The sequence below is a fragment of the Molossus molossus genome, unplaced genomic scaffold (assembly GCF_014108415.1).
Source record: "Molossus molossus isolate mMolMol1 unplaced genomic scaffold, mMolMol1.p scaffold_m16_p_1, whole genome shotgun sequence".
NCBI lineage: Eukaryota > Metazoa > Chordata > Mammalia > Chiroptera > Molossidae > Molossus > Molossus molossus.
The window spans coordinates 132103180-132128956 of record NW_023425344.1 but is presented as its reverse complement, the minus strand read 5'-3'; the positions used below and the strand labels follow the sequence as shown (position 1 = coordinate 132128956).

The 25777-nt window shown below is 45.3% G+C and overlaps 1 protein-coding gene across 3 annotated transcripts in view; it reads left to right on the top strand.

Moving 5' to 3' along the window:
• Positions 1-25777, top strand: part of JCAD (junctional cadherin 5 associated) — a 50683-nt gene that overhangs the window by 11126 nt on the left and 13780 nt on the right. Inside the window, exons 2-4 of one of the 3 annotated variants that reach the window (XM_036243196.1) lie at positions 372-461; positions 4061-4399; positions 20991-24754. In XM_036243196.1, coding sequence (XP_036099089.1) covers positions 4119-4399; positions 20991-24754 — 4045 coding nt within the window. In that variant the 5' untranslated portion in view covers positions 372-461; positions 4061-4118. Of the gene's footprint in view, positions 1-371; positions 462-4060; positions 4400-18549; positions 18611-20990; positions 24755-25777 lie in introns of those variants that run through there. The other 2 variants (XM_036243186.1, XM_036243205.1) reach the window with 2 other exon arrangements.

Sequence of the window (25777 nt, the reverse complement as noted above, 5' to 3'; positions counted from 1 at the left end):
ACCACCCCGCTAGATGCCCCACAGTGAGTATTTGGTACAAGGCAACAAACAAAGTAGCAAAGGAAAAAAATGTGTTAAATGAACTGGCTAGAAAATCATCCTGCCCTGGCTGGTTTGGCTCAGTGGTTGGAGCCTCAGCCTGCGGTCCAGAGAGACCGGGTTCGGTTCCCGCTGGGGGCATGTGCCTCGGTTGCAGTTTGTCCCCGGCCCTGGTTGGGTCGTGTGGGTGGCGGCCACTCGATGTGTCCCTTTCACGTCGATGTTTCTCTCTCTCTCTCTCTTCCTCTCTCTCCCTCCACCTTTATCTGAACAAAAAATGAAAGGATGTCCTCAAGTGAGGATAAAAAAAAAAAAGAAAATCATCCTTACAGGTGGTCTTACTGTGCAGACCTACCCTGAGGCAGAGGATTTCTTGGCCTAGAAGCAATCTTCCAGAAGCCTTCCTGACCCTTTGAGACGAGGTAAGGGTTCCATCTACATTATCCTATTCTTATCTTTGTCACAGTGCTGTGACACTGTGGAGAGGTGGCTTGCTTCTGTCACTGATACATACATGTCCATGTTTTGGTTGCCTGTTTTCCAAAGGTCTCTATAGCAAGACAGTAAGATTCTCAAGAGCAAAGAACATGTTTTATTAATTGTTACAGTTTAGGGCTTGGTGCATTATAGGCACTCAGGAATTGAGTGTTAATGTTTGGGCTATAGAGAATGACTTTTACTGTTCTAAGTGACTTGGATGGAAATTGAAGTCTGTTCACAAAAGACAAAGGATGTGAGTGCTATAAAGCAGTCATGACTTTGCAAATCAAGAGTGACATCCAAATGATACCAAAAGAATTAGGAGATGGTCCAGACTACATGATGACAATCAATAGCTAATGTAAAATTTTTTCATAAGGCAACTAAGCCTTTAGAGACAAACTAGAGCCATTGTAATATAATGAATCCATAATCTTATATTTGTGTGGTGATTTCCACTTTCATATTCTTATTTGGTCCCCCAAATAATCTGGTGATACAGGAAGATAGTGGAATCGCCATTTTTCAGACCAGAAAACTGAGGTTTGGTGTGGTTAATTACCCGCTGAGGGATCAGAGCTGGGGCTGGTATCAGCACAAATGCTGGGATTAAAAGGAGCACACCTAAAGTAGTGCTATTTGAGCTGTACACTTATCTGCCAAGTTGTGAAACCTGCTGTTACAATAACTGACATTTATCATTGTTAGTGTGTGTCTTTCCAGCAACCCTTTGAGGTGGTGGGTGGGTGATCAAATTAAATGCTGTTGTTGGAGAGTGCTGGTATCTCAGGATTGGAAAGAAACTTTTGAAGGGCCAGCTTTTAGTCCAGCAACTCATTGGATGCCTGGCTTCTCAGCCCCTAAATGTCCCTTCCTGGTGGCCACTGTAATTAACGTGTTAGTGAGGTGGCTCATTTAATCATAAATGCTGAAGAAAGTAAGCTGAATATGGCAGGGATTAGAGAAACTGACTGTTCAGCAGTCTGTATAAGGGAGAGGTGATGTTTAGTGTAGGTATGGAGATGAGGTAGAAGCCTGGGTTCTGGTTGGGATTGAGAAGGTGAAGAGTGTGAGGCAAAGGTTTGGATGGTGGCTGCGAGCACTTATTTGGGTTATGGGGCCTGTGGGCCATCCCCCCCTCTTTTCTCATCTCTCACTGCCTCCAAGTCCTGTGTGCTGAAGCCAGCATACCCCTGCTCCCCACAAGCTCTGGCTTCTGTGAGATGAGAAAGTTAGGAGTTTCCAGTAATCCATATACCTTTGACCTTAGACTGATAGGTCAAGTAATGGCTCATAGGGGTTTGAATCTTTTTTGAAAGATATTTATGGCTTGGCCTGGGTTGTCTTGACATTTAAGGATTTGCTAAATATAATTACCTTGCAGACATAGCCATAATGGCCCAATTTACCTAACGCCAGAAGGAAAATAAGCCACATACATGTTTGAGGCTTATTTCTTACCACTCCAACAATGGACTATAGTACAACCAGCTATGTGGTAGACACTGGCCTGTCCCTCAGTTAATGGGATGGCTAGTTGGAGTGCAGTACACTGTGATTTTTAAGAGCCTGACATAGGAAGAGAGAAATTGAGTGTTACAAGATCTCAATTCTACTTTAACTGTGGTGCTGATTGGATTGTGACATTGAGCCACTGAGTCTGGGGACCTTGGTCTAGGCCATTAGGATTCTTTTATGTTATTTCTTTACTGCTGAAATAGTTATATTCCAAATCTAGTTTAAATGTCAGTTCCCCCTCTCATACACGTGCTCATGGAGTTCATTTAGTGAACTCCTAATCATTCTTCAAAACCTAGCTCAAATGTCCCTTTCTCTCATTTGTAAATTCACTCAGTAGTTTTTTATTGAGAGCATACTATGTGTCAGCTTCTGAGGGAATAGCATCAAACAAAACAAAGATCTTGCCTTTGTAACCTTGCCTATATGCCCCCATAACCCTGTATCTGTAATGGAATCTCTTTCCTCTGCAGTCTCTTGTCCAGTGACATGCTCAATTGAATCAAAGAACAAATGATTGCCTCTCTGGTCCTTCCATTTCTGTCTAAGTGAATGGCCTAAATTGTACAACTCTCTTAAAGACACACAGCAGTAGTGTCAGGGATGGCAGAATTGCTATGGAGATTTTCTAGTAGTGTAGCAACTGCCAGAGCTAGTCAGCCTCACATAACATGTAGGAACCTACTGGAAAATTATAGCCTTCCAAAGTCTGATACTCTCCATGCTGATAACCCAGCCTTTGTTGCTGCTGGAATCCAGCATGTGGTGAGGAGGAAGGACATGCACAGTCAGAAGAATCATGGGCCTCAGTAAGAATTCCCACTGACAGGAAGCACATGTGTCTCCTTTCACCTGCACACGGGCAACAGGCATTTCCTGGCCATTGTTTGGGGGGCTGCCGCAGGGCTATTTCTGTCCACCCACAAAACGGGGCTGGAGCTGGCCAGCTTTTACAGACCTGGCCTTGGTGTGCTTCTTGCCCAGGCCAGCGTCACAACCTCTGGGGAGCCAAACCCATCTGACCAAACTGCCTTCCACCCTATTAACTATGAGAAGATGTAGGAAAGAGATTCTCTTATGTAAAAGTAAGTGTGGCAGCACCACCTGCTTTCACACACATGCTCTCAGTCAGGTTCTTGTCCATCCTTTATTTTTGTTTTTTGTTTTGTTTTGTATTTTGTACTGTGACCTGAGGACAGTTTTCTTGGGGAAGTAGCTGCCGGTGAATTCACATACCATGACAAGACTCAGATGCAGACACCGTTGGTGCAGCGATGCAGAATGTTTCCCCGAAATTTACGGAGGACAAATTTGATCCTTAAAAGTTTCATGTGGAAAGGAGAAGTTCAGGGTGGTGCAGTGGATTGGGCATGTATGCTTGATCAGTGTGTCACATGTTTTCTCATTATGAACCTAAAAATTTAAGATCTGTTTTCAACAGCTGGTTGACCTCTCCGGGGTATCTGTCCTTGCTCAGTGTATCATGCTCAAGTATGTCATGGCTCTGTGTTGATTAAAGATCGCGTTCTGCCCTTTTAGAGTAAAATGTATGTCTACAAGATGAAAGCAGGGAAGTATAATGAGATTAAGCTGGGCACTAGTAGTTTCTCTTTTTAGAAATACCAAGTAGTAATTGGCAGCTTCTAAGTCTGTATTTATTTTATCCTTTTTACTTATGCCTGTTGTTTTCAGGTAACTAGGGCAAGGGATGGTGAACACTGTTAATCATGTCATTGCTTAACCACCATTCCAGACTCTTCTACAAGAGGCAGCCATTCAAGGGTGGGGTCCCCCGAATAACTGCCACATCCTGCAGAGCCCCTGCTGCATCCACGCTGTCCACTCAAATAAGATGGAGAGTCACTTCAGGCAGTAATCCCCACCTCTTCGCTCTCTGTGCAGGCACTGTGCTGTGTTCGCAACCAGGGTCTCGTCTAGTCAGGGTGAAGGGAGGAGGTGGTGTCAGACGTGGCTGCAGGGAGAATTGGTGAGTCCTCACAAACACTTTCTGTTGTCCCTTCAGTGTGGGTCCTGCCACGACAACCATCCCAGCAGCTGAGCTTGGATGAGGCTGGTGCATTATGTACAGTGTAGAAGACCTCCTGATTTCTCATGGATACAAGCTGTCAAGAGATCTTCCAGCACCGCACGGGGGTCACTATGAGGGGCGCCAGCCAGCGAAGGCAAGAGCGGGAGTGGGCCATGGCCTGCTGAACGGGTGTGAGGATGGCCCTGCTGCCTTTCCACACAGTAAGGCGCCCCTGGGGACAGGACATGTGTGTGATTCTGAAAAGGACCGCCATGTGCTGAGAGCCCACGGAGAGCCCCAGAGTGCCTCTGCTGCCAGGATGTCTGAGGAGGGGTAAGTGTGCACCCACCATTTTCTTCTGACTTGGGGTTTGGCAGTGGGTATGTAATGAAATCCTCCCACTCCTTGTAATTGACTGGAGCCAGGGGGCAGGGTGGGGGACAGGAATATTGCTATTCATTGGGGTATTGGGATATTCCAGCAGCACTTAGCACAGGGCCGGGCCATAGTAGGCCTTCAATAAACACTGGTGAGGAAACGAATTCTGTCCTACTAAACACTGCATTTCAGTACTCAGCTTCTTTGTTCCCTTGTAATCTTTTGATGTTGCCTCAGCTAGGAATCATTTAAAAACTCTGTAAAGGCTAGTTTATGTCAGGCTCACATTCCTAGTACATTTGGCTTTCTTACTAATATGTTTCAATATTTAGTACTACAGAGTTGAAAGAGGTTTGTGTTCCCCTCCGCTTGTAAAGAACACCCTTCTTCTTGTGTACCCGTATAATTCCACTGGCTCGAGACCCATGTCTCCTCTGCACACACACTGGCCCCAGTGTGGGTCCCCATCTGAATACAGCTGCATCTGTGGGTGTTTGCTTACAACAACAGAAACAGCCGGGTTGGCTGGGGGAACAGGAGGGTTAAAAAAGAGGGAATTTCGGCAGCTTGCCACAGAGCCAGCATGGGAGAGGAACCCTGCAATCTCATCCAAGCTGTTTTGACCTAGAGAAAACCTTTGTCATCACTTCATTAAACTGTCTTTAATGCTGTGTTGGGACCAGGGACCAGGCTCAGACCAGGGAGGAGAGCCCTGCCTATATTGAGCATCCTATAAAACTGTGTAACTGGCAAGAAATGGACCTGTCTTTAAGAGAAACAAACAGACACACAGAAAAGGGAGTGAATTAAGTCTAAAGGGGCTGAACTAACCTTTAATAGTTAGAAGTTGATAGCTTTTAGGCAAAAAATGGGAAGGATTTTGTTCTTATCACTTAGAGCATCTAACACCTTGGTTATTAAGTAAAAACGAAGATGCTCACCCCTCTTCATGCCCAGTGTAGTAAAATTAAGTTTGTGTAGACAAATCAGACCATTTCTCTGGTCGGGGGGAAGAGTTATCACTCTTGATGGAACCAGGTTGAAGGGGGGACCCAGGATGGAAAATAACTTGAAGCTGCTTTCATATAACCTTGCCTTTCACAGATCACACTTGCATCTATGGCTGTCTTGAGCATAAGTCTTTTTTGAGCCATGTTCCCTAAAAAAACACCCTCCATGGACTTTAGAAGTGGTGCTTATGGATGAGTTGGCTGAGAATTAGGCCAGCTTAGTTACTACGACACAAATTTGTGTATCTGTACTTTCCACCTTGTATTTCAGGGTCTTAAGAGCTTGTTATAGTGCTGGGAGTCCAGGGTGTTTCTTGCATGCTCATGGATTCAGTTCATTCTTCCCACCATTGCAGTAGTTATGGAGAAGCAGAAGGCTCAGTTTCTAAGGAGGTACTGACAGTGGCCATGGAATATGTAGGCTGATCTGCATCAGAGATGAGAGTTGGATCCCTGAGTAGGAGGTGATAAAATCCCCTTTAGAATTCTGTGTGGGCAGCTTGCTCGGGACTTTCTAGCCCCTATGTGACAGCAGGTTCCTGAGGACCACAGGGCCTACCAATCTGGCCTCTAGGTGTGTGGGTATTACCAGGTCTGGCAGAAGTCTTTCCTTCTGTCATGAGCAAGGTGCCCAGATGAGTAGCTCTGTGTAACTCTGGATGTCTTCACACAGATGACAGAGATCGTGACAGATCTGGCTTCTTCCCCCAATTCTACAATTGGTTGATTAACTGGAGAGGTGTATAATAGCATTGAGATTGAAGGTTGCCTGGTAAGGTTGAAAGGGAAAATGCATAGTACATACTTGCAGAAATCTATGCCAGTGCCCAAGGCCTCAGAGACTAGCTGAATTGGGTTGTAATGAAATCATGTTTTTTGTTTGTATGTTTGTTTTTAAATAGTTAACAGAGAACTGAAAACAGTAGGTGAACAGAAAGATGGACAGGAGGAGGATTATTTTTTTCTCATCAGATAAAAAGTGCACTTCTGGTCAAGATGGTGGCGTAGGTAAATGCAGTATCGCCTCCTCCCACAACCACATCACAATTACAACAAAACTACAATACAGCCATCATTCAGAACCACCTGAAATTGAGCTGAATGGAAGTCCTACAACTATAAAATTAAAGAAGCCGCCACATTGAGACTGGTAGGAGGGGCGGAGGCTTGCTGGTCCCACACCCATGTGTGGTGGATAAAAATCAGGAGAGACCTCGGCTGGAAAGGTCCTCCCCGAGGAGTGAGGGGTCCTCGTCCTACATCAGTTGCCCAGCTCAAGGTCCCAGTGCCAGAAAGAGAAGTCCCCATAACTTCTGGCTGTAAAATCCAGCAGGAACTGAGGTAAAGGGAGGCTGCAGCTGTGGGAGCCCCAGGCAGTTCCTCTTAAAGGGCCCTGCAAGGACTTACTCAGACTCTCTCCCTCTGAGCTCCAAGGGGAGGCAGCTTGAGGGGAACCAGAGAACAGGAAAGACCTGAGTTGTTTGGCCTCCGGACGAGGCTAGAGGGGCAGCTTTCTCCTGAACCTCTGCTGGTGGAGGCTTTTGTTCCTTTGGTGAACCCTACCCCCACAAGGCAGACAGACTGCCCCTATATCTCGGACTCCAGCAACCTGCCTCACACTGTTGGCCCCGCCCCACCCAACTTTCGGGCCCACCCAAGCTGTTACCATAGGATTGGCCTGTCTTTGATCCTGCTTCAGAGTTTCCTAAAATCTTTCAAACAAGCAGCATCTGGTCTCAGTGAGCCCATACCTCTCGTTAAGTGGCCTCAGGCCTGGCACTAGAAGCAGCCAGCCTTGGTTCACAACTTGGCTTTTCCTGGACACCTCCAAGCCCAGAGCAAGAAGCAGCCATCTGCAGATCACTTTGTAGCTTATGCTGGGCGGTCCTGGATAGAGCACAGGCAGTGGCTGACCTTGCCCCAGAGTCAGCACACCTGGTGGACAGCTTCAGACCACATCTAAACACCACCACCCGACCACTTCCACAGGCGACACACTCAATGAGTGGACTCAGTGGGTACCAGAGCCCTGCTGAAGTAAGTCTTGCTCTGTGCAGTGGGGCCCTGCACAGCTGATCCTCCAAGATAGTCAGAGGCCAGTTGCTAGTGGGTACAGCCAGTCTTTGCAGCTGATCAGCCTGAGTAAATCCCTCCCATTGATGTGCCAACAGCAATCAAGACTCGATTATAACAGAACGGTATACAGTCCACACTAGGGGTGCACCGCGGGGGCCCAGCTGGGGTGATCAGGGAGACTGTGCCACTGGATCCTACAGGATACCTACAATAGTAGGCCACCCTGTGAAGCCTAGGAGGCATAGCTATTCTGCCTAATACATAGAAACAATCACAGGGAAGCAGCCAAAATAAGGAGACACAGAAACATGTCCCAAATGAAAGAAAAGAACAAAACTCCAGGAAAAGAATTAAACAAAATGGAGATAAGCAATCTAACAGATGCAGAGTTCAGAACACAGGTTATAAGGTTGCTCAGGGAACTTGGTGAGACATCCAAGGGACTTAGTGAGACCTTCAAGGAACTTAAGGAGACCTCCGAGGAACATAGTGAGAACATCAACAACATAAAAAAGGGCCAGTCAGAAATTAAGGGTACACTAACTGAAATAAAGACTAATTTACAGGGAATCAATAGTAGAGTAGGTAAAGCCAAGAAGCAAACCATTGATTTCGAATACAAGGAAGCAGAAAACACCCAATCAGAACAACAAAAAGAAAAAAAGAATACAAAAAGCTGAGGATAGTGTAAGCTTCTGGGACAACTTCAAGCATGCCAACATTTGCATCAGAGGGGTGCCTAAAAGGAGAAGAGAGAGAGCAAGAAATTGAAAACGTATTTGAAAAAAATGACAGAAAACGTCCCTAACTTGGTGAAGGAAACAGACATACAAGTCCAGGAGGCACAGAGAATCCCAAAAAGTTGAACCCAAAGAGGTCCACACCAAGACACATCATCATCAAAATGGCAAAGGTTAAATACAAAGAGAGGATCTTCAAAGCAGTGAAAGAAAAGCCGCCCGTTACCTACAAAGGAGCTCCCACAAGACTGTCAGCTGATTTCTCAAAAGAAACTGTGCAGGCCAGAAAAAAGTGGCAAGAGATATTCAAGGTGATGAAAAGCAATGACCTACAACCAAGATTACTCTATGCTGTAAAGCTATCATTTAGAATCGATGGCCATATCAAGAGTTTCCCAGACAAGAAAAAGCTAAAGGAATTCATCACCACCAAACCAGTATTATATGAAATGTTGAAGGGTCTTCTTGAAGGCAAAGAAGAACAAAAATATGAACAATAAAATGGCAATTAATACATATCTATCAACAGCTGAATCTGCAAACAAAATGAGCAAGCAGAACAGCAACAGACTCATAGAGAACTTCTTGTTGCTTGCCAGATGGGTGGAGTCTGGGGGGCTGGGTAAAAAAGATGAAGTAATTAAGAAGTACAAATTGGTTGTTAGACAGATGAACCTCAAAGGGAAAGGGGGAGGGAGGGTGGGATGAGATAAACCAAAGAACTTCCATGCATATATGCATAACCAATGGACACTGACAATAGTGTGGGGAAGGCAGGAGGGGGAGGGATTGGGCAGGAGGGGGTCAATGGGGAAAAAAGGGAGAAACATCTATAATACATTCAACTATAAAGATGAGTTTAAAAAAAGAAAAAAAGTGTTTTGAGAACAAATAAATAGGTGCTAATAGTTAACAGTTTAAAAATTAAAAATAAGAAAGAGGGAAAATTAAACCAATAATACTTTGGCTTCTGTACATTCTTAATCTGGATAAATAAATGGTACCAGGAAGATCCCAGCTGTCAGTCACTGGATGAATGTAGTGATGGTCCTGCAGCCTTGCCTGGCCCACAGTGACCCTGCTGGGCTGCCTCTGGGTCTGTATAGGGAAGATGAGGCCCAGGATGGATTGTGCAACTCCTAGCCATCAGGGTGACTAGGAAAGGTCACGAGGGTCCCTTCTTCCTGCAGTTTCTCTGGCGGGAGAGGTCTACCTAGAGAGTGACCCCACACCACAGGCCAGTCCTCTGCACCACTGACTTCTTGTGGAAGAGGGTCGTCACAGTCATTTGGAAGACCACAGGGGCTAAGCAGAGTGGATTTGTTTTATTCTGGCAGGATGGTGGAGATACAGGCATGCTGGCAATGTTGTGATTTTATAGCCAAAGAATGTGAAGCCCAGAGAATGTTGGTGACTTGACAAGGGCCACTGGAAGCAGTGGAGGGGAGCTTGGCTCATGCCACAGGCCCTGGGCTGCCAGCCTGGTCAGTAGCAGCCACTCTGCAGCAGCATGGGGCCTGGCTGAGCTCTCCCTGTGTGAGGCCTGGCCGGTTTGGGGTGGGGGGGCGCTCAGTCTTCTGAGCGCCTTTCACTGGTGCTCAGGGCTGGACCATCCTTTTGAACTTCTTTGTCCTCTGCCCACCTAGCTGCTCACATGGATGTGAAACTGCTCTGAGTCCAGCTATGTCCCTTTCCTGTCTGGAGCTCTGTAAGGATTGCATCCTGTCACACCTAAATTAGATACATGTACATCATGCTGCTTCTCTGTGTACATTGCTCACGGCTACATAAATGAAGGTAGTATTGACCATAATCTGGGGCTCGGTGAGAATGATCAGGATCTATTTCTTTCCCCCTGATAATTAACATTGGCTTAGAACAGAGTTTATGTAAGGGCAAGTTTTATTGAGTAAAACTTAAAAAAAAAATAGATATGGAGCCTTGACAAGATTTCTAGACATTCAGAATATGTGTGTCCTAACTTGCTCAAGAGGCTGTGCTTCAAGCTTCCATTATCATTAGATTAAGTGATACCAAACACCCCAGATGGGACGAGAATGACAGTTCTGATGTGAGGAGAGGTGAAGAACCGACTGAACTTGCTGAAAAGCTCTTATGTGCAAGCAGTGGAGCCAGGGCCAAGAGTCCATTCTCATTTTACAGTTGTTTATTCAAACTCATGATTAGAGAGCTATTGTTTTCCAAAGCTAAGTCAGTGTGTTGCACTGGCTATCTCAGGGCTGGTAACTTTACAGGCATTTAAAGCACAGATGATGGATTCTGACCCTTATTGTGTGACTCCCTGCTCAGGGGCCTTCCTGGGCCCCACCACCTGCACTGCAACCCCCAGCTCTTTCATGTCCCTGCAGGCCTCCGTCTCTGAGCCTCGCCTGCCTTTCCTATGTCCTCTCCCACTTCCAGGGTGTCAGCTACACAGGACATCATGTGCTCCCCACTCTCTAAGCCCTGCCAGAAGCACCCAGAACCCGCTCCTCCCCATCTCCCTGGGAAACCCACGTTACCAATTTGACTTCTTCAGCTTCCTCTAATGGAAGTAACTCTCTCCCATGTGATCTTCCAACAATTTCTCCTAGTTCCCAGGATTGTCGGCTTCCTGAAGGCTGACACCACTTCTCATTCACCTCTAATTTTTCTAATTCCTGTTAAAGAATTTTGCATTTATTAAACACGCAAACATCTTTCAGAAATAAATATGTTGGATGAAACCTAGTCCTTTGATGACAAGGCTGTTGTGTAAGTGCTGAGTGTTTCAGGTCATTGGCTATGTGAGATGGGAGGTGGAAAAGATTTTGCCAGGAAGAGAACTGTGTGAGGCTAGTTTGGGGAGGTTCCATTGCGAAAGGATGGGCCTTGGCTTTCTGTGCTGGACAGTTGAGGTGGCAGTGCTGATGGCTTGATGCAGACACACTAACTCTTGGGGGATGAGGAAGTAACAGAGACTCAGGAAAACTCCCCACAGGCTGACTAGTCCTGGTGGTAAAGTTTCCCTCCTCTGTGAAGTCTGTGGGTGCAGGAAGCTGAGCCCATAGAAGTGAACAGGGGGTCCTGGTGGTTGTGAGAATGTGACAGGGAGTGTCATGGACCATCCACAGGTAGGAAACTTAGACTCATAGGCCTCATTCCATGTGGGGATGAGGAAGCTGGGTACCAACATTGGTCCATCAGTTGATGTTTCTCTGGGTTGGAGGCTGTCCCCTGGGAGACTCTTTGGGTCTCTGCATCTTCCTGTGTTTCTGCTCCATCCTCTGCTGACCAGCCTCTTCCCTTCATGGACAGTTACTCCTCCCAGGAGCTTGGGCTCACCATCAGTGACTTGGTGACTTTTGTTCTTTTGCTTCTACATCATGGTTTAACAGCAGAGCCCCTGATGACCTGCCTGTTCCTCTCAGTTAGATACTTGAGAGAAAGAATTGATAGTTGATAGTTTTGGGCAGCCCATATATGCTGTGGCCTGCCGGTGGATGAGGGCAGTTTCCAGGCTGGGTGGGAGTGCTGACTATGCACCCTGAAACCTGTTCTCTTCACAGACTATTCTTTAGTAGCTCTAAAGACTTGGCATTTCCCCTTTGTGTCATCGACTTACAGAGCTCATCTAGAGGCTAAACCACTCCGAAGTGGTCTCAGTGAACAGGTTGCGATGCTGAAACTGGCTGCAGCTTTGCATGGAAGTCCCTCACATGCTATAGAAAAACCTCACAGGCCATGTCAGATGTCACTCTAGTAATCCTCGGGGCATAGCTGGGAAACCAGGAGTGTCTGTAAAGCAGCACCCTGTCAGCATGCTATAGATCAAATAATTTAAGCTAGAGTTTTATCATATCCCACTTTTTCCTGTATAATCAGGAACAGATACTTACTGAGTGCATCTTATATGTGGCATCTCTGTCCTCTTTCTGGCAATACAAAAAGGATGCTCCTGAAAGCTTCTATTTACATCTGTGTTCAAAGATTATAATGAGAAGTATTCTTTTTTTTAAAATCCTCATCCCAGGACATTTTTGCATTTATCTTCAGATAGAGCAGGAGGGAGAAAGGGAGGGAGAGAGAGAGAGAGAAACATCGATATGAGAGAGACACATCAACTGGCTGCCACCCACATGACCCCAACTGGGGCTGGGGACAAACTGCAACTGACGTACATGACCTTAGCAGGAACTGAACCCAGGACACTGGTCTGCGGGCTGACGCTCTAACCACTGAGCAAACCCAGCCACGGGGAGAAGTATTCTTTTAGTTCATCAGTTTGCACTAAGTATAACTATTTATACACATCCTATCTTGTTCCAAGGTTTGCTTCCCAATGTGTGCAAATATGCACGCACACACACACACACACATACACACACACACAGATTAAGGGGAAGAAGAGGAGACAAAGGAGAAAAGCTAGCTGTTATCTTTATGTGGAAGAAACTACTGCTTAAAATGTAAGTAGCCGTAACTGAATAATATTTAACTACCAGTAAACTATGTAAAAGACTGTTATCAGACATTCACAGTTTCCTTCGCATGTTTCCTTTGAAATATTATAAGTAGAGGAAACTGTAAAATAAAGTAACATAGCAGAAAGCATATAAAAAATCACACCATAATAGGTTCTTCTCTTTTTAGCCCCAGGAATTCTGGTAAAAATTTTTGTTAGTTAACCATAACCATGACCTGTGAAGATCTCTTGTCATCGGCAGCAGTTGTAACTAATTAGAGACTGAGCAATCTAGGAGAGTCTGATGTGGCAGTGACCTGGGGCCTCATCCTGGGAGGTTTATATTTCATCAGTAAACATCCATTCTAGATAGTGCTACTGGATATGGTAAACAGTTACTTTTCAGAGGCTTTTTAAGCTTCTCTCAAATCATATCCTGCTTATAATGGCTTTCCAAAAAAGGAATGCTTCAAATTTAACATCTGTTTCTATGTAGCTCTTTCTCTTTACAAAACCTTACTTTCCACAAACATTACTTGTCTTTTAGCTGCTTGCTTCATATCCTAAGTGTTAGGTGTTGTTATTTTGACCTCTTCACAGAGAAAAGTCTGAATTGTTTGAGTTATCGTGCTCATTAGCTCTTATTTTCCCCATTGTCTTTATGTAAACCTTTCTTCTGAGGTGCTGTGTTTTTGTTCAGAAGCAGTGTGACCCTCCAGAAGTGCCGGGATCCCAGCCCTCACTCCCACACAGACTCTCATGTTGCTTTATGGTCACCAGTTTTTCCTAACAAGAAGCAGGTTGGACCCTTTGAACATGAGACATCTGGAAGAACAGTGATGAGGAAGTACTTCTAGAGTGGGAACAACTCCCAACAGATACCAAGGGATGACTGGGGCGTCAGTGTTACACTCAGATTTTTGACTGCCCAGGGATTGGCACCCCAACGTCTGTGCTGTTCAAGGGTCAACTGTATCCCTCTGAGTTCTTGATAGAGTACAAAGAGCTTAGACTAGAGTCTAGCTGAAATACTGACATGTACCACCTGTGAGACCTCAGGGCTTTAGTTAGCTCCCCTGAGGTGCAGTTTCCTTTCCTGTCTGTGGAGAGAGTGTGGACTGGTTCTTCACAGCCCCTCAGACTCTCTGGTTTACACACGCCTGGCGGCTGCCTCCCCTGCTCCTCATTGCTCTAAGATTACCTTCCAAAGAGCAGAGGGACAGAGGCACAGAGAACACTCCATAAATGTTCATTGAATAAATGAATGAATATATACAATGAGGGGTGGTGATAGTAACATGAAAGGCAAGTGAGAAACTAGGGTGTTGTTGTTTTCATTGTCTATAGTGACAGTGTATGGACTGCACTGTTTTAACTTGATAAAAATATAGTATATCTTTATTAAAGAGAAAATAGACAAATACTGAAATAATCTGCCTTACATATTGGATTTATGTGAGAGAGTGAATTGTAACTTGTTCTTCCTGCTTTGTTTTCGTAAACTAAATATTGGTTTGTTCTACATCATCATTATGGAAATGGGTGTAGCTTCTTCCTTAGAGACCAGCCAGCACCAGAGGGACACTCTGTTATGACAGTCAGCTATATCATTGTTTCCTGTGATTGTGAAGGCCTATAGATTACAACTGAGAGAAAGACAATACAGATCTAAAATAATCACTATGTTGAGACAAACAGTCTTTCTCTCTCTTCTGTGCCCCTCACCCTCTTCCTTGGATGTTGTGAGGAAAAGAGTTTCAGAATTATGTACTCCACTGAGAATTTATTTTAATTGGGTTAATGGTAGTAAAAAGAGCTAAAAACAAGAGTTTATTATGTCAGATAATAACAGTTTAAATGTATTATCTCATTTGTTAAACAGTTTAAATGTATTATCTCATTGGTCCTCTCAGCAAACTTCAAAAGGAAGGAATTATTACTATTCCTTTAATATAAATGAGGAATCAGGCAGAGAGAGGTGGAGTATGTTGCAGAAGACATGCAGTTAGAAAGTTGTGTATTGGCATTTGAACCCACACTGTCTGGTCAGCCCCAGGGCAGTTGCCCACACTCTCCTGGCAACATTGCCACACTGCTCTCTACCGGTGCAGTGCAAAGCCTGAAGCACCCGTGGCCTCATAGCCTTGTATCAGTGCCAAGCTGTTACTGGCTCTGAGGGTGGGCTGCATGCTCACTGGGTCCCTCCAAGCCCAGGTCTGAATACAGGCACCATCTTCTCTTTCCACTCTTACCTGTCTAAGCCCTTTCTCCCTAAAGCTTGGAAATTTGTCGGAAGGTGATTAGTAACCTGTGGTACATGCAGGTGCAGCCACCAAGCACTCAGATGAGGAGACTCACATCTTGAAGGAGGGAGGAAAGGCATTTGCCCTGACTTTTCCCTGGGTTTTACCTGCAGTAAACTGCAGGTCCAGCAGTCTCCACTGCTCCCTGCCCTGGGTCTGATATGAACCCTCCTTGAGGGTCATCTTCTCCATAGGCTCTAGGAGGGCCCTACATCATAATGGTACACCGGTGATGTTTTATTTTGAGGGTTATTTACACAGTGTAGTTTATTGAATATACCAAGGTGTGCTGAAAAATCAAGCTGCAGGTTTCCAGCACAAAGAGCATTAAGTTCTGTATTAGGTAGCTGACCCATCAGAGAAACATGTCAGACACCTAACACTGGGGCTGGTGAATGAGTCACACTAAAGAGATGTCTCAACACCTCTGCCCATCCAGAGGAAGAGAGCTTCTCCTTTGAAGAGTGTGAGCCTCTTTAGGTGACACGTGCTACCTTTATGCTCAGATCGTGCATCTGGGTAAGACTGACTGACCCATTGGAAGGGAGAAACTTCTGAAGGAACAGCTGCAGGGGAGTGCTGCAGCTCACCCTGGTCCAGAGTGTGACGCCAGGGTTCTAGGGCAGTGGCAGTGCCAGCATCTGCTCGGCTGGCAGGCCTGCAACTGGAAGAAGTCACTGGGCCTGGGACCCCTTTAGTGAGGCCTCCCACCCTCTACATCCAACCTCACAGGGAGGTACAGCTGACTAGTCTCTGGGGGCTTTCCAAGGGGACCAGACTCAGGATTTTGTTCATGGAGGAGGGAAGGCATCTATCTCATGCCCACCGGCTGTCGGGCACAGAACTAGAAGATAGCAAATTGGTGCAGTAACTAAGGGTCTTTGAATCCACTGAGAAGGTCATCCTGGAGTGTGAGAAACTATGGTTAAGTCATTCAAATGTTGTCTTTCTAAGTAGGCTTTTACTTTGAAAAGAAAGGCAATATTGTGGTTGAAAATGAGTCATGTGAACCAATGGAAATGTTTCCTAATTTTTTCATCATTAGCTTTTATATATTCAGTGACTAGGTTTACCTGTTTTTCTTTACACATGTTGTTTTTCACATATTTATATTTCAAATATTTTCCAGACAGTTTTTATCAGTTATGTTGTTGGCATCACATCTGTTTTCTGTGATAAAGCACAGAGCTGTTTGCAAGTGTGACTTCTAGCTCACCTCTGTCCTGTTCTCCCAGGAATTCTCTATCAAGACCCTGCTTGTCCCATTGAACTTGCTAACCCAATTTATTTGGGCTGTCGCATTCCATCTGCTTCCCTTATCTTTTTCCCACCCTGTATTAATGTATTCAGCATGTCTTTGTAAAATGTGCCATTGTTAACATTTGTAAAATGTAAATGATTAGTCTCACTTTTAAAAAGAAAAATTTGATTTCATCTTATTTCCTCAAAGGTATTAGAAAATATATTCCTGGCTTTGAAGCCATCTGAAGCATTTTAGCTGGTAATAGACATCATATATCAAAGCCAGAAAATATCTATTCTGATAACTTGCTGAATAAGTTACTTACCAGAACTATCCCCATGTGGGGTTCACTTGTGCCTATCAAAGCCAGGGTCATATTAGGTACAAAATTGATGTTCATTAAATAAAAGCTTTATAGTTTTCTATGCTGTGTGCACAATTTTAAAAGATTATTTAAAAATTTCCAGATGACCTGTGTTTTCTTTAAATTGGGATTTAGGGACATTACGCAAATAGAAAAAGATTAACCCAGAACACTTAGTCATTTGGTTAGTTATATGGTGGTTCTGACAAAGTTAAGGTGACAATGTAACATTTTAGGGAGGAGAAGAAAACACATTACTTGTGTAGGTAGTTGCAGTCTGTTTATATTCTTGTCCTATATATGTGTCTTTGTCCTTTGATTATGCTCATGGCACTTAGGTAAACAAGTGGCACCTTGGGATTTCAGCCACCTCTTGGCATTTAGGTATACCATGTGTTTACCGAAAAACCAGACTACTCATTGAGAAAATGAGCAGAAGCCACATAGTGTGGTTTCTTCCATAAAGTTGTGCACCCCAGGAAAATGTTCATAAGACCATAAGAAGTAAGACTTGTGCTTATTAAAGCTATGTGGTATACAAAGCTCACCATCAGCTGAAGAATAGAGGCGAGAAAGCAAACTCTGTTATAAGGGCGTTGACCACATTCCTTAATGATTTCTCTCTCTCTCTCTCTCTCTCTCTCTCTCATTAATCCTCACCAAAGGATATATTTCCATTGATTTTTTAGATATAGTGGAAGGGTCAGAGGGAGAGAAAGAGAGAGAGAAACATCAATGTGAGAGAGAAACATCAATTGATTGCCTCTCGCACGACCCCAACTGGGGCCAGGGGTTGAACCTGCAACCCAGGTATATACCCCTGACTGGGAATCGAACCCTCAACACTTTAGTCCTGGAGCTAATGCTCCAACTACTGAGCCAAACCTGCCAAGGCTATTTTATTCTCTCTTAATTGGGTATGTGACAATCAAAACTTCTTACTAAGTTCCAATTTTGTCTTGACCTTGGACTTTGCATGGAGTCTAAGACCATATAGCCAGTAGGTGTTGAGGACTTTCAGATGGTTTATCTTCTACAGTGATTCTCAGGCTATGAATGGGAGTCACAGAGGATTTCCAAAGGGACTGTGGCTTCCAGAGCTCTGGACTGTGATTGCCGGCTCACCCAGGTGGGTAGGGCGGAGGGGAGATGTGCAAGCCCCCCTCCCTACCATGATGCAGTGACTAATCCTTATGGAACCTGACCCACAAAGGGCTCTGCTAAGCATTCAAAATCTAAATACCCAAAATCTGATTTTGATGACAACAGAAGCAACAAAGAAATTGATATTTAACCAAGCCCAATGTTAAGACACCTTGCACGATGTATGAGTAGTAAATGCAGAAACATTTAGACTGCTCAGTGGCAAATGCTTTACCTCAAGTTGATTTAAATATTTTCTTCTATTTCAACCTGTAACTCAGCCTTGCTATAAGTGGCTGCTTAACAAGTTATCAGAGGTAAGGATGGAGACAGGATTTGAAGAACTACTCTCACTTTTTAAGGCAAAGAAGTAATTCCATAATAATAATAATGATAATGATAATGATAATAATAGATTTTTACTATTCATTTACCATCTAGGCTCCTTCAGAACAGCCTTCTGCCTATATTTTGGGAATGGTCCTCCCCTAGCCCAGTTCCCTCAGCTGCCCTATTCCCCAACCTTTACATGCTGTGGTTGCATAGAACTAGTGGCCTAGAAGCCTCTCCCTGTTCCCCATTGTCTTCATTCTACTGTGCTGTCAGCTGAAAAGTGGATTGTGTGGTAGAAATTGTTTGAAGCTACAAATGACATGTAGTCACATGAAAATAATTAACTTTACTAGTGATCAGAGGAATGCAAATTAAAACAAATGAGAAGTTATTTTGATTTGCCTAAAAAAAAAAAAAAAAGATTATAACAACCAGAGATGGGAAAGGTTCAGAAAGACCAGCTCTCTTCCGACTGCTCCAGGGAGGATGAATTGGAACGGCTTATCTAAGGTCAGATTTGACAATGTGAATAACGTAATGCCCCTGATCTACTACTAATTCCTTTTCTAAGGATGTATTCTAAATAATAATCCGAGACATGCTTAGTGTTTGTGAATAGTGTTTCTCAAAGTGTTTTAGAGTGCAGTCTACATAGATGTGCAACAGTGGGTGAGTAGATCATGTATGTGTGATTGAATACTACATTAAATTATGCACTTCAGGAATTGTTCACTACATTGGAAGAAATAAAACAGAGTGGCTAACTGAATGGGCTTTATGGTCACACTTCTTGGGTTTGAATTCATTCTCCCCACTACTCACAATCTGTGTGACTTGGGATAGTTGTTTAACCTCTCTGTGCCTGTTTCTTTATCTATAAAAGAGAGAAATAATGGTTATAAAGTTAATGAATGAATTTGTTCAGCATGCTTTGCATAGTGCTTGACACAGCATAAATGCCCAATAAATGTTAGTGTTAAACAAGTTACCTTTTGTGCTTCAATTTCCTCCTATGTAAAATAGGAGAGTAGTCCTACCTCAGAGGAGTGCTGGTGAAGCATCAGTGAGTTTCTGTCTAGAACACATTAGTATGGACCTAGCACATAAGAACAGTGATATGTCAGCTTTTTGTATTACACGTGGTAAGAAATGTTCACGTAAAACACAATACTAAAGCTATTTGAAAATCCACATCCTTGCATACACACAGACTAGAGCATATCAACATAACTGTGTCTGGGTAGAAAGATTGATTATTAGTGGTGTTTGGGACTTTACTTTCCTATATTTTTCCAAATTTTTAACAATGAATACATACTACTTTTATAATGTAAAAAGCAAACAACAGTTGTAGATTTGAAACGTTTTCTGCTTGACCTGTGGTTAATCAAAATAACTGAGTGCCCCAAGCTTCCTTTCAGTTAATGGCTTTTCTGTGTGAAAGTCCTGATCTCTGGTGATTTGTAGGTAGTCACTTGATATTTCTGTACGTTATAACAGTGTTCAAATTTTTTCTTCAGTTGCATTTGAACAGTGATTTTAAACTTTGGATGCATGCTAGATTCATTTGAGGAGATATTAAAATATACTGGTGTTGGGCTCCACGCTAGACTGATTAGATCTAAATATAAGAGGGTGGGCCCTGGGCATTGCCATTTTTCAAAGGCTCACAGGAAACTCTAATGTGCATCCAGGTGGTGAACAGCAATCTGGAGCTAGGCTGGCATTTATACCAGGCTATGCTACCGTTTCCTGCCTGGCAGAGAGTTCTACCAATGAACAGAGCCCCTCTTCCTCTGGTCAGTCTCAGAGTCAGTCCTGGGAGTCTTTCCCACATTGTCTGAAGGGAAGACTACTCTGGGGTGCTTGTTAAAAATACAGCCTCCTGGCCCTGGCTGGGTGGCTTGGTTGGTTGGAGCATCGTCTCGTCCTCCAGAAGGTTGTGGGTTTGGTTCCCGGTCAGAGCACATACCTGGGTTGCGGGTTTGATCCCTGTCAGAGTGCATACAGGAGGCAACTGATCCATGTTTCTTTCTCACATCAGTGTTTCTCTCTCTCACTTGCTCTCCCTTCCTCTCTCTAAAAATCAATGAAAACATATCCACGGGTAAGGATTAAAAAAAAAAAATGCAATTGTATCCCATTGTTTCTATATACAAGCAAGACAAAACAAAAACAAACTCATAGATACAGAGAACAGATCTGTGGATACCAGAGGGAAGAGAGTTGGGGATGGGATCAGTTGTATGGTGATGGATAATAATTAGACTTTTGGGGGTGATGACTTTATAGTGTATACTATATGTTGAATTATAATGTTATACACCTACAACTTAAATAATAATTTAAAATGTACCTTATGGAGCCCCACCAGGCCTGCTAAATCAGAAATTGGGGATGGGACTCAGAATTTTGTTCCTTAGCAACCCTCTCATGATTCCTGCACACGTCGAAGTTTAAGAACCACTGCTATAGGGTGGGGTTTGTGAAAAGTAAGTTCCCAGACTTGCTCCCCAAGAACTCAGTGTTCTGGACTGGCTGGAAATGGACTCCCAGTGGCCCAAGACCACACTTGAGAATCATTGCTCTCAGTTTTACCCTTGTCCCCTTGGGCATTCAGTTATAAGGGCCTTGGCATCTCTCAAGTATAACCAGTGTCCCCACGTCTGTGGGCAGCCTGCTGCTGCCACTCCTAGGCCCTTGGATGGCAAAACACATGGCTGCCTTCCAGCCATAATTAGTGGGATGTGTTTTCTTTAAAGTTGACAAGTACTCTGGTTGAGAATCTATTTTTCAAAAGTACTGACCCACATTTGACTTGGATCATCAGTCACAGAAGCAGTGTGTGCTTTCTCCCTTGGTGTAACTTCTGTGCCTCTTTATTTTGTAGGTATTATCACCAACCCATGCTAGCGTGGTCCTCTCAGCACCAAAGTGGTCACAACCACGCCTACTGGAGAAGAGAGCAGGAGGTCAGTGGCTTGCTGGGTCCAAGAGACCGAGAAGACCTGGAAGTCAGAGGAGTGGCCCAGGCCCACAGTCTGCCGGTCCACACGAGAGAGGGTTCATGGGAAGTTGGAGGAAGGACAGAGAATGTGATGAAGAAGATGGTTTGGGAAGAAGAGCTGAGATTGGCGGGTCCTGCTAAGTGGCAGCATGTTAGCCTGGAATGTTGGAACCAGCCAAGGAAATTAGGAAGGCAGATGTCTGATGGTGATGGGGAGAAACTGTTTCAGGATCTGTACCCATTTATGCGAGGAGAACACGTGTTGAATTCCCAAAGCAAAGGGAAATCCCAGTCGTTGCCTAGAGTTCTCTCTCCCAAGAGCCTCAGTTGCATGGAAATTCCATTAAGTGATGGGCATTTACCAAGTGTCCCTAAAATGCCATTTTACCCTCCAAATTGTGTGCCAAATTTGGAATCCACCAGGAACCCCGAGAAGAGTGGCTCCTTGGTCCCTTTACCATGGCCGAAATTTGGGAGACCCCTCAAGCCTCCATCCTATGACTCCCACCAACACTCCAGGGGAGGAGTGGAAAACAGCGACTATCTGGACAGCCAGCAGACAGACCTGAGTGTTTCCTACATGACCAAAACTAGCGACCCCAGGCAGGAGCTCAGCCTGCCTGAGTCTGGCTTGGAACCTCCAGTGTACGTGCCTCCACCATCGTACAGGTCCCCACCCCAGCACAGCACTAACCCCTACTGGGAGGATGCGGCACCCAGGCATGTGTGTGATGGTCACCGTCATCTGGCTGAGGAGGCTGCTGCCAGTTGTCAGCTTCCTTCTAGTTCCCTTGGGACTGGAAATGAGTATGGTCTGAGCCCGCTCTCTCCTCAGAAGTTCCCACAAGAGTCTCATCCCATCACTGCTTACGACGGCTCTGTTCAGTATATTCCCTTTGATGACCCACGGATACGACATATTAAACTGGCCAAACCCCAGGCTTTCTGTGAAGAAACAAAGGTGGATGAGAAATTGTACGACTCCAGTCCAGTTTCTGCCCTGGAACCAGCTCATGGAAACACGCACCATGACGGTGCTGTTTTGAACCCACAGAGCACCGTGCCCCTTTCAGGGAGTGAGAGAGGCCCTGCCCATGCCAGCCCCCGGTGGCTGTGGGGCCAGCTCCCCAGGGATGGAGAAAATGGTGGCTTTCCTGACCAAAGAGACCACTGTTTTATGAGAGGACAGTGGCCTGATGTGAGAGGCAGCCAGCATGGACAAGCAGAAAGCCAAGTCTCCTCCCCAAACCCACAGGGTGAGAGTACCTGTGAAACTCGAACCAAGCTCAAAAAGTTTGAAACTGGGATTCAGACCAAGAAAAGTTCAAAGAAAAAAATGAACGAGACGATATTTTGTTTGGTTTCCATCCCAGTGAAATCAGAATCACATCTGCCAGAGATAGATACAAACAACAATGACTTAAAACAGAGTGCTGATAAGAAGCATGAGCTTGATAAGAGCACGGCTCTGCAAGAACAAAGTCTGCTGAGCATGTCTTCCACCGACCTGGAGCTGCAAGCTCTCACAGGAAGCATGGCTGGGAGAACAGAGATCCAAAAACAAGATCTGGGGGAACCAGAAGAAGACAAACAAACAGATGACCTCAGATTCATTCACCCCACGAAACACAGAGTACTGCAATATTCTGGCTCATGGCCAGGGCACCAGTATAGAGATCAGCAAACACAAACCACTTTCATGGAAGAATCTAAAAGCCTGCAGCCCCGCCCTGCTGAGAAGTTGGGAGGGTCGCCTAATGCAGTGCTGACTCCAAAACTTCTGGACCCTACTGCCTCGGAAGCTCAGATGCATATGGCGTTAGCTTCCAGTCACCAACACCAGAGGCCAGATGGTCATCACCCAAAAGGTCAACTGTCCCTCAACCCATCTAGCTACAGTGCTTTTTCAAGGACTCCCTTATTCACAAATCAGGCCCCTGTGCCAAAAGTGGGCCAGAGTCAGCCCTCCGTGGATGACCATGGGAGTGGAGCCAGCCCTGTGCCCAGAGGCGAGGTGGTGAAGGGGGCAACCGCAGGTCCGTGCAATAGTCAACAGCTCTTTGGTCAGTTTCTTTTAAAACCAGTTAGCCGTCGTCCCTGGGATTTGATAAGTCAGTTAGAAAGTTTTAATAAGGAGCTTCAGGAAGAGGAAGAGAGCAGTCCTAGCAGCAGCGGCAGTGAGGACAGTGAGACAGAATGGCAGCCAGAAGGCCATGCTGACTGCACACTCAAGAATTTGGTCTTCAGGAAAGACAGCCAGGAAAGAGGAGCGGAGGAACTGCCGAGGAGGTTGGTGCCGGAGGAGCCTGCGTTTAGGTCAGGAAGAGTTAAGAGTAAGTCTGAGAGTTGGAGTGAGGAGCAGAAGCCTGTCACCTGCCACCAGGGTGCCCGTCCTCAGTGCCCAGGCCCCTCACAGGTGGAGAACAGCAGAGGTGGCGTGTTGCTGTCAACACCGAGAAGCTTGATTACAGAGAGGAGAAACCAGGAGGTCGGGAAAAGGATAAAAGAACTAGCAGTCAGCCCAGGTCTTGTGAAGAGAATGACATCTTCTAGGTCAAGTGGCACTGTGTCCTCATCCGATTCAGCTGAACTGAGGGAGCCCCAGGAAAAGCAGGAATTCCCCAGTGTTTTAAAGTCTGTGGAGCTGAGCAAAGCAGCCCCTCTGGAGCCGAGCGGTGGGGAGGAGAGGAGCACGGTGGTCCCACTCTCTCTTACCAGCAAAGCTCTCGGACTCTCAGCACCAGACTTAAGGTCCATGGGGCTGACCCCAGCGCAACAGTGGAGTGCCAGTAAGGTGGATGGGTCTTCAGGTGAAGCACATGCAATAGAAATCCCCCCAAATGAGTCCCTTCAAGTGAGGGCTGCGAGGATTCTGGGCATTGAGGTGGCTGTGGAGTCCCTGCTGCCGGGCACCAGGAGAACGGGACATAACCAGCCCCCTGAGCCTGATGGCAGTGCCCGAAGGTCGGTGTCCCCTAGGGAGGAACCAGCGTCCAGTCCAGCACAGCCGGGCGACCCCACAGTGTCCACTGATGCCTTTTATGGCAGGAGAAAGTGTGGCTGGACCGAAAGCCCTCTGTTTGTAGGGGAAAGGGACAGTGGCTCACAGGCTCCATGGAATTCTGAGTGCTCAGGTGTAGAAGGGGCCGTCCCCAGCAATGCTGCCGACCCCGAGTCTCAGCCCATTGACCTGGAATCCAAGCCCTTCAATCACAAGGACATGAGGACTAAACCACCTTTCAGGTCCACTTTGTTCCACTTTATAGAAAGGACTCCGAGTATGGCAGGCTCAGAAAAGAGGCTCAGAAGTACTTCCAAAGTGATTGAAAGTTTACAAGAGAAACTGGCCTCTCCCCCTAGGAGAGCCGACCCTGACCGCTTGATGAGGATGAAAGAGGTGAGCTCCATGTCTCGGATGAGGCTCCTGAGCTCCCGGAGCGCTGACTCCATGGAGGATGCCGAGGAACTGAAGGCTGAGAGGGGCCCAGGAGCTCAGCCAAGAGGCCTGGTGTCTCTGACCACTGGGAACCTGGCCAGGAAGGCGAGAAATGCATTTTCTGTTTCCAAGGGTGCCCTCTCACTGGAAGAAAACGGGCATCTGGCAGCAGGAAGGGAGAAGAACTTGGATCAGGATTTCTGGTGCCCAGGTGAGGAGTCAAGCAAGTGGCAGGTGCTGGTATTTTTTATTTTTTTTAATTCTCACCCAAGGATATGTTTAGAGAGAGGAAGGGAGAGAGAAACATCGATGTGAGAAACATCAATGGAAACATCACTTGGTTGCCTCCTGCACACTCCCCCACGAGTGATTGAACCTGCAACCTAGGTAAGTGCCATGACCAGGAATGGAGCCTGAGATCTTTTTGGTACTCGGGATGATACTCCAACCAGCTGAGCCACCCAGCCAGGGCAGGTGTTCGATATTCATTTGGTGCCCTTGGGACATGAAAAAAATATCAGCTTGATAGATAATGAAAATTTGCATATTCAGAAAAGATCAAATTAACCCTGTGAATTCTTTTACCAAAAGATTCATTTTATGAAGTGTTCTCTAGAAGCTTTCCTGAAAAATCAGGATCTTATAGTATATTTTAAATGGTTATGTCTTCACCTGGCCAGTGTGGATCAGTGGATTGAGCATCGCCCCATGGACTGAGAGGTCCCGGTCAGAGCACATGCCTGTGTTGCAGTTTCAGTCCCCAGTAGTGGTTGTGCAGGAGGCAGCTGATTGATGTATCTCCCTCACATCAATGTTTCTATCTCTCCCTTCCTCTCTCTCTAAAAAATCAATAAAAACATTTAAAAAAAGAGAAAGATTATGCCTTTATATAAATTACATAAACTACTATATCAAATTATCCTTATAAACAACATAGTGGGCCCCTTACTATGATGAGATGAGTCAATAAAATGTTCCAACTTTGGTGTAGGCACCTTGGTAAATCTTGTAGGAGACCATAACATTTGTGCTCTGTACTCTCTCCTAAAATAATAGGCATTCACCCAAATAATCCACATTGCTCTTTATTAACCTAATAAGAAAAGACATACAGGTTCATTAAACTAGCACCCATTATGTTGTATCTCACATTTCACCATCCAGATCCCTTTACCCCCTCTCCCCATTTTTACCCGTTTTTCACTACCTCACCACCTATGAAACTTTATAGTCA